The sequence below is a fragment of the Colossoma macropomum genome, unplaced genomic scaffold (genome assembly GCF_904425465.1).
Source record: "Colossoma macropomum unplaced genomic scaffold, Colossoma_macropomum, whole genome shotgun sequence".
NCBI lineage: Eukaryota > Metazoa > Chordata > Actinopteri > Characiformes > Serrasalmidae > Colossoma > Colossoma macropomum.
In genome coordinates, this window is record NW_023494803.1 from 5,727,943 (window position 1) to 5,737,331 (window position 9,389).

A 9,389-nucleotide genomic window follows, 5' to 3' on the forward strand; every position below is an offset into this window, starting at 1 on the left:
ATCCGTCATCATGGCTGCCGTGATGATGCCAGCTCCATCTTACTGACTAATTAAAGACACCGCAATGAGGCTGCGACTTAAAAACCAAACATGCAGCTTACATAAGCCTGTTTACATGCCGACGACTCGGCGTCTGTTCTGTTCGGTCTTGAGTTAGCAATTAGGTTTCAAATGATTCTTTTTAAAGTCTGATCAGAACCAAGACCATCTTGGGACTGGCCCTAGATGGCGTAAATGGCTGTTTGGAATGCTACTGTTGTTCCAAAATCTGTGTTGCTCCAGCTAAAATGAGGCTGCCATCTGCTGTAACAAGTGCTTCGAATCTTGAACTTGTAGGCCATTTGGCTCCCAGCTAGCATGAAATCTCCCCATTTTGACAAGCCTGCCTAAGTACAGCCTTACAACTATTGAGCTAGTGCTGTTTCTATGTGCATCTCTATGGTTTTTGCATAAAGAATGTTACATCCAGTTCAAATAGACTGGTTTAGAAGAGGTTAAAATGCAAAATGCACAATACAAAACATTACAATGGCTGATCATATTACAAATGAGCTCTGTCTTCCATATAAAACCAGCTGCTGCTGTAACATCTATCAGCCATTTGGGAAAAAGAGCAGCTGTCTCATGGCATTCATCTTCAGGGCTGACAAAGGCACTTTTCAAGGCTTTTTATAACACAATATTGAAAGATTTTCTACTGAATCATCTTCATCTTCATGTCTAGAACTTAGCTCAAAGCTGTGGGACTAGACTCTGGTGATTTCTAGTACTCTCACCACATGGAATGGCATATGGCCATTAATGTGAGGGAAAGCATCACGACTGCTTGAAGACTTTTGGAATAGCTTGATCTGCTTCATACAGTTCTTCAGTATTCATCTTCAAGGACTGCTGGTTATTCATCTGACCATTTATCAAGGATTGTTTGCTCTTCTGAAAACTGCTGTAAAAACCAGCACAGACGCTGGTCCAGGCTGGTCTATGCTGGTTTATATTGTAAAAATGCTGTAAAAACTATCACTGATGCTGGTCCAGGCTGGTCTATACTGGTTTTGCTGGTGACCAGGCATGCTGATCTATGTTGTTTTTTTCCAGCAGGGTTAGTGCTCTAATTATGTGTGTAGTAACAATGTTAAGTCATCAGTGGACTAGGGCTGCAACTAATAATCAATAATCAGTTCATTTATTGACTATAATTAATTGACTTATCAAACCACTGGATCTTCTGTCGTTTCCTCCCTCATTGCCCTACTGCAGCATGCCTGCACAAGTTCCTCTGCAACAATTTCTTATTTTCAACGGAGGCCTTACGCTTCTTGTAGCTTCTTGACTGTGTGCATCATAGGAACTTTTTTAATTTATTTTTTTTTTTCCCCTAAATTAGGCCACCCCAATTCCCATCCAATAGCTAGGCCTCTATCTGTCACATGATGCTACCAAGCTGGGAGGACGAAGGCTAGCTTATGCTTCCTTTGAGAAACATGAAGCTCCAGCCTATTTCTGAACTGCCGCTAACACAACACGACAGCTCAATACGCTTGGAGGAGAACACTAACTGCCAATTCTATTTCGTGAGCTAACAGAGGCCTGCGTTGGCTGAGCACATTTGTTTTTAAGTAAATGTTATTGCAGCCAAACTACAGTACAAATTCGCCCATCAAAATTTTGTCCAGGTTTTGATCTACCTCTAGTGAGCAAACAATCCTGGAAAATGGAGAATGTTGTCACATCAAACACTCAGTCACTGGCTAGAAAATGGCCTCTTGTGTTCCAGTCAGCAGAACTTGACAGAAAAATATGACCAGGCATGACTGGCTCAGAGCTACATCGCCATCTGCTGGACAAACCCTCTATCTAAGGCACTTTAGGGGTAGGGCTATGCTGGCCGAGGTTCTGCAGTTGGGTGGCCAGGGCGGAAGTTGTTTGACCACGTGGAGGCGCTGTTCTCTCCAGCCACTGGAGCACTCGGGCGGAGGGGTGGTGGTGCAGGGCGAGCTGATGAGAGCTATAACCCGACATCCCAATACCCAGCGCCCCAAGGAGCACAGCCAACCGTGGCATCACCACATCACCAGCCCTGTAGGTGATCGTCTGCATGGCCTGGGTCTGGGTGAGAGAGAGAATAAGACTTTATTAGAAACAGCTATCTTGTACTTCCAACCACTTTCTACTCTATACATTTACAAATAACATTGCTCTGCATTACATATTAGTCCACACTGCCGAGGACAGTGATTTGTCATTTTTGGTCACTTGTCCAGATACTCCATAATTTCAACATTGAGATAAATAGCTAGTGAACTCTGCTAGATGTCCTGCTGTCTTGTGCTGTTGTGAGTGAATGGCTAGACTTCTTTTCTTCTTCACCTAACGTACCAGAGTAGCAATCATTTCCACCAATTCCATACTGCTGAGGACATGTGGTCTTTTTTATCACTAATCTCTACTTGTTCTGAGATATTTTCCTCAAACCCACCTTCATTTTACTCTCCACAAGTGCAACACTAAAAAATATCCAGCTAGCAAACTTGGCTAACTGTTTCACTGGTTTGTGCAATTGCAAGTGAATGGCTAGACTTTTCCCACCTTCACACTTAGTACATTTCTGCCACTTAGTGTACTGGAGTAGCAGTGGTTCAAAGTTCAAGCTTACTGTTAATACTGGATTGAGGAAAATACTTATCTATACCAATCAAATGTTTGATTTTGATAATTAACATTACTTTTTTACTCACCCAGAGCTATGTCAGTATTACTATTATGTTAAGGGTGGTCTACAATCAAGGTCTAGAGCAAGAATCACTAATTTTCAAACTTTCCCTTTCAAGGCCCACCTATTCATCACTAGAACGGCCTAAAATGTATTTTTGAAAAAAAATAAATAAAAATAAATACAGCTATGTTTGTGTGGCTATTCTCGCACTATACAATGTCTATTCGTGAACATAAAAGGTCATAAGTGGAATGATTCTACAACACAGTTTTTTATACAACTTTGCTTGTGAGTGGACAACTGAAAAGTCTAGCTCAGGGGTCGCAACCCGAATGTTAAGAAGAGCGAGTTCGTCCTTTCAACAAAAATCGAAATCACCTGGGGAGCCACAACATTGTCCATTTTGCCATCTTGGCTGTAAATGTGTCTCAGTATGTGCTAATGTGCTAGTGTAGGCTAAAAATATAATATAAACGAAACTTCAGACTTACTTTGCTCTGCTTTAAGCTTTAGCTCAGCTATAGCTGCCTTTCTCACATCTCCAGCAGGAAACTTTTTGTCAAAAGTAGAACAGATTCTTGTAAAATAATCTTTTCATGAAGATGAAGTCACTTATCATTCGCCAGCTTTGTGTTCAAATTTCCCTGTTACACTTTAAATCCTGCCTGAGGTGCCAGAATGTAACTGCGAATGAGAAGCTGGCAAACGAGAAGCTGAATTCTGCCTCACAACTTTTTAGTGTTTAACAGTTTCTCAGTGCAGATTAAACGTATCAGAAAACCAGTTGGAGTGATTATGAATGCAAATAAGTCTGTTTGTCTCCAAATTATCAATGTTCATGTTAAATCTTTCTCTTTGGCTTTTCGTTAGCTACTAGCTAGGCAAGATTTTTGTCTGTGTTTTGTTTGTGTCTATGGTGACCAGCAGTCTGTGTGCCAACCTTCAGGGTTAAAGGGGGGATTAGCAGTTGTACATTAACTCCAGTGTTTAAGACCATTTATTGTTAAAACTGTGTTTGAACGATTAGCAGAGCTTTATTTTACTGCAAATGAGGATTATTTTATTTTTACCTAAAAATCTAACTCTGCTGTAGAGCCACAACAGTGCAGTAAAAGAGCCGAACGTGTTTACTGTTCTTTTTTATTATTAAATCAATTTTTTTCACTGATTTTTTTGACAAAGTGCCTTCACCAGACCATTACAAGACCACTAGCCCGCTCTCAGTATTAGACCGAGGATCACCAAAGGGTGCTTTGCAGCCTACGTGTGGTGCACGGCCCAGTGGTTCAGAAACCCTGCTCTAGGGGATGGCTATCACACAGCTGGACGTGCAAAGTAGAGGGAGTCCAATAAAATATAAAACAAATACTATTGTTTCCTATACCAGTTATGTCTAGAATTTGTAGAAGATATTAAAGTGCCAAATAAAACCTCTCCTATTGTAATATAGGACAATCAAATATGTGCAGTCATATCAGGGACTCAGCGAAATGCAAACCCACTCAGCTAACTGACTGTTTCTCTCTCTGCTGAGATAAATCCAGTTAATCCTCAATCACTGACAGGACTGCTTGTTCTTGAGAAGACAATGATGCATTTAGACACAGATTTAGCAACATGCAGAGGTGTGTGAACAAAATGAAGGGAAATCATTTGACGAGGTGACTTTCACTGTCATCTGTGTGGGAGGTGTGTGTCTGTGTGTCTTTTAAAGAATTAGTCTGATTGTAATGAGAGCTCCCTGAGCAACACAAACGCTCATACAATGTCCCTAAAAATTCCTCTATAGCTTTCAGAATTCAATCACACCAAGTGAAATCAGTTCTGAGGGGAATTAGACACGGCCCTTTTTCATTTTGGGATGGGACCAGCAAGGAGATGCTGAGTACTATTTGGACGGGATTAGTTGTACATGGTTTGGCCCAGTAATGTAATTATTCCCAGAGTATCTCTGTGAGTCCAAATTTGTCATGTCAATAAGTTTTATGGACTATCATAAAACGAACAGTGAAAATATCCCTAGATTATGTCCACCCTGAAGGACATATATGTTAAACTCAGTGAATATATACAAATTTGCAGAAAAATGCCATCAGTTTGTTCTATGTTACCTTATTTTCACTTAGAACATCAACAAAACATATCATTTGACCAGACTGTGTTTGAAAAAGTATCGCATCTGAACACAACTTAAGTCAACATGCTTTTCCCCCCATATCACACAGTCAGCTCTGAGGGCCCATAAGAGTGTCCACCATCACTCAAACTGAGGCTAACAGCCCTAAAAGAGACATTAAAATCAACATCCGTAACAAATAAAGCCCCCATCACTGTGGAGGAGGCAGGACTGGCTTATCGCACCTCTGAGAGCCATCATGAGTGAAGGAGGAAGAGGAATAGGCGTCCCAGGTGACATTATGAATCAGACTGTTAAGCAACTCGGCTCTCGATCCCAGTCAATGATTTAAATCCACTCATAGAAGCAGGCAAGCAGTAAACAAGACCTTACATGTCTTGTTAAATGAATGTAATGACAAAGAAAAAAACAACAAAAAAAAAGATCAAAAAAAAGCAATAAAACAAAAATGGATGAAAAGAAAGAATGAAGGCAAAGCAATTTATTTATTCATGAACTTAAGTGTTTATTAACTGAGGAAATTGCATAAGGCCCAAACTGGAGCACTGATGTCTTCTGGTTTTCTGTTCAACAGCTCTTTTGCATTTGAAATCCCTGGACAGGTCGACCACTTAAATATATGGCAATTTACAGAACAAACCTAAATTAAATATGAATAGGCTGGGATCACTGCACAAAGGCCTCATTCAGGCCTATACAGTTACAAATCCACAGAGTTGGGCAACATATTTTAAAGGGAGTGATGACTTAATACTGTAAACATGGTCCTTTAGCAGAGCTCAGTACCACTGAGATTAATAACTGATCATCACATTGATTTATCAGTCTACTCAGGCTTTAGCAGAGCTCAGTAACACTGAGATTAATAACTGATCATCACATTGATTTATCAGTCTACTCAGGCTTTAGCAGAGCTCAGTAACACTGATATTAATAACCGATCATCACATTGATTTATCGGTCTACTCAGGCTTTAGCAGAGCTCAGTAACACTGAGATTAATAACTGATCATCACATTGATTTATCAGTCTACTCAGGCTTTAGCAGAGCTCAGTAACACTGATATTAATAACCGATCATCACAGTGATTTATCAGTCCACTCAGGCCCGTCTTAAAGAAGCAATTAGTTGGGATTTTAATTTGCACTTTAGAGAAGGCCTAATGATTTCTGAAAACTAAAAAAATACTTGTCTATAGTTATTTGTTGATATTTTTTCATTAGATTCATGCTTGTATTCAAACTCTGCAAGTATTACAGCACTACTTTTGTTTTATTAAAGTTCTGGATGGAAACAAAGGGCTAAATTCCATGGAAAATTGCTTAATCAGGAATTGTTTTTCTCCATGGTATCTAGGTAGGTTTTGATTTCCAACAGGCAGACCAATTTGTGAGAGAAACTATATAAAGATACGTCATTGACTTTCAATACAATCAATGAGTTGTTAGAAATGGAAAACAGAGGTGGCAGCGCTTTACCAGCCTCTCTACTGAAATAGACACTGCAAAGCTGCTACAAGGTAAAATATATGCCAATATGTAAACAAAGTGAGTTTAATCCAGAATGGCCAAAAAATTGCCCACATGAATCACCGTTAGCTTAGCGTTAACAAACTACTAGAATCCTAGGAAGAGGTAAAGGAACGCTAACAGAAGTTAGCATTACCATAAAGGTGGGTTTTTTCCCAGGTTTGGCTCAAACTGAAGGCCTAGCACAGTTCACCACTGGACTTTTGCATTGTTGCCACACCAAAAAAGTGTAAAATACTGAGGTTTCACTGCTCACAAGTTAAAAAGGGGAAACCAGTGGAAATAATGTCATAATGTTTACTAGATTTTCTCTTGTCTCATAGTAAACATTGCAATTTATCAGTTTATGAGAAGTGCCAGAATAACTGTTGTAAGAAGGTGGATCCCCTGGAACTGGGTCAGCGACCACTGATTCATACAATATACAGTGGAGGAAATAAGTATTTGATCCCCCACTGACTTTAAAAGTTTAATACAAAAAAATAAATGAAATGTCTCATAATTTTATGCCAGCTTTATCTTAACAGTGACACATAGAATATCAAAAGAAAAACTGAGAAAATTACATGAAATGAGGAATAAAAATTAATTTGAATTTCATTGAAGGAAATAAGTATTTGACCCCCTAGTAAAACATCATTTAATACTTGGTGGCAAAACCCTTGTTGGCAAGCACAGCAGTCAGACGTTTCTTGTAGTTTTTTATAAGGTTTGCACTTCAGGAGTAATTTTGGCCCACTCCTCTCTGCAGATCATCTCCAAATCCTTAAGGTTTTTAGGCATGCATTTGGGAACGCGAAGCTTCAGCTCTCTCCATAGATTTTCTATGGGATTGAGGTCAGGAGACTGGCTAGGCCATTCCATGACCTTGATATGCTTCTTATGGAGCCACTCCTTTGTTTCCTTGGCTGTATGTTTTGGGTCGTTGTTGTGCTGGAAGACCCATCCACGACCCATTTTCAGTGCCCTGGCGGAGGCAAGGAGGTTGTCACCCAGGATTTTGCGATACATGGCCCCGTTCATCTTCCCGTCGCTGCGGTGAAGTTGGCCTGTGCCCTTAGAAGAAAAACACCCCCAAAACATAATACTTCCACCACCATGCTTGACGGTGGGGATGGTGTTCTTAGGGTCATATTCTGTATTTTTCTTCCTCCAAACACGTCGAGTTCAGTTGAGGCCAAAGAGCTCAATTTTGGTCTCATCTGACCACAGCACCTTCTCCCAGTCTCTCTCGGAGTCATTAATATGTTCATTGGCTAAACTTGAGGCGGGCCTGGACGTGAGCCTTCTTGAGCAGAGGAACCTGGCGTGCACTGCAGGATTTTAAACCATTACGTCTCAGTGTATTACCAGTGTTTTTTTTGGAGAGTGTGGTCCCAGCTGCCTTGAGATCATTAACCAGCTCCTCCCGTGTAGTTCTTGGCTGATTTTTAGCCTCTCATGATCAGTGAGACTCCACGAGGTGATATCTTGCATGGAGCTCCAGGCCTAGGTCGATTGACAGTAATGTTGTACTTCTTCCACTTCCGAATAATTGCACCAACAGTTGTCACCTTCTCATCCAGCTTCTTACTTATGGCTTTGTAGCCCATTCCAGCCTTGTATAGGTCAACAATTTTGTCCCTGACATCTTTAGACAGCTCTTTAGTCTTGCCCATGGTGGAGATGTTGGAGTGTCACTGAGTCTGTTGGCAGGTGGCCTTTTATACAGGTGACAATTTGGGACAGGTGTCTCTAATGCAGGTAACGACTTCACTGAGATTAGGGTGTGTCAGTGGTCTGTGGGAGCCAACATTAGTCATGGTTTTTAGGGGATCAAATACTTATTTCCCTCAATGAAATGCAAATTATTTTTTATTTAAATATTATTTAATTTTCTAGATTTTCTTTTTGATATTCCATCTCTCACTGTTAAAATGAAGCTACCAAAAAAATCATAGACTGTTTAATTATTTGTCAGAGTACAAACTTTCAAAATCAGTGGGGGATCAAATACTTATTTCCTCCACTGCATGCCATTACAATAGCTCAGTAGTGAATGCTAACACCTATATTTTAGCTGAACCACTCACCTGCAGGTAGCGGATGTAGCCGGGAGTCAGGCGAGGCAGGCGGAAAATCATCTCTGCAGTGTATTTGATGCAGTCTGTAGGATGTGAAGGAGTACGTCTGCCTGTATGTAGGCTTTGAAGCACCACTTAAGAGTGACTGAGTGAGTGGCTGTGTCTGCTTTAGACTATCCCTCACAGTCTTTTGTATTTTTTCACTCTTTCGTCTCTCTCCAGCTCAAGCCAGGGCTTCCTAGAGGACACTCCTGAGCTGGGCACACGAGTTTGACTGCAAATTCCTACCCCAAAGGCTTATATAGACCTCCCTTCTTACGTAAACCCTGTGCGTGTCTCAATAGGATTAGAGGAAGAAAGGTCTTGCCATGGACTTGGACTTGGGTGCCATGACGACAGTGGCTGAGGTAATGAATTAGGGAGGGTGTTGTGGGGAGAGCTGTACGCTGGGTAACGTTGGCATTAAGGTTCCACAGATGAGGTAAACATGGCTGTATTAGTAGGAGCAGGCAGAGGTGAAGACGTTCTTTGTTATAAATCAGGAGTCAACTGTTGCCAATCAGGTGGCGGCAGACAGGAGAGACAAGTGACAAGGTCACAAGCCACATCCAAAATCAAGAACTGACCCAAACTGGAACAAACGGAACTTACAGTTCTAGTTCTAGGTCATTGTCTACCTGCTTTAGAGACAACTGGAGCTGTCATAATAAGTGCAATAAAGGGTTTAATCATCTTGTTGGCAATTTTATACCACGGTAATAGTCCAAGTCTAAAACAGGGGTCGACAACTCAGAATAATCCCTCTTTGCAGTGAAATAAAGCTCTGCTGATCATTCAACACAGTTTTAGCAATAAACTGTTTCAAATGCTGGAGTTAATGTGGCCTATATCCGCTAATTCACCAACCTTTAACACTGATGATCGGTGCGCAGACTGCTGGTCACTA

General features: G+C 40.8%; 1 protein-coding gene across 1 annotated transcript; it reads right to left on the minus strand.

The window, feature by feature from the left end:
• Positions 1–1,854: 1,854 nt before the first annotated feature.
• zgc:193593 (uncharacterized protein LOC564090 homolog) lies at positions 1,855–8,725 on the minus strand. Its single transcript, XM_036593682.1, has 2 exons — positions 8,453–8,725; positions 1,855–2,106 (listed from the first exon to the last, which is right to left on the minus strand). Exons 1-2 carry the CDS (start codon positions 8,501–8,503, stop codon positions 1,855–1,857), a joined length of 303 nt encoding a protein of 100 aa, XP_036449575.1. The 5' UTR covers positions 8,504–8,725.
• Positions 8,726–9,389: the final 664 nt, after the last annotated feature.

What these genes read in the sequence shown, in the direction of transcription:
- zgc:193593 (XM_036593682.1), bottom strand. Translation starts at nt 8,503, where the DNA reads ATGATTTTCCGCCTGCCTCGCCTGACTCCCGGCTACATCCGCTACCTG. An exon ending in GCTACATCCGCTACCTGCAG is followed by an intron (nt 2,107 to 8,452) that starts GTGAGTGGTTCA and finishes TCTCTCACCCAG; the next exon opens with ACCCAGGCCATGCAGACGAT.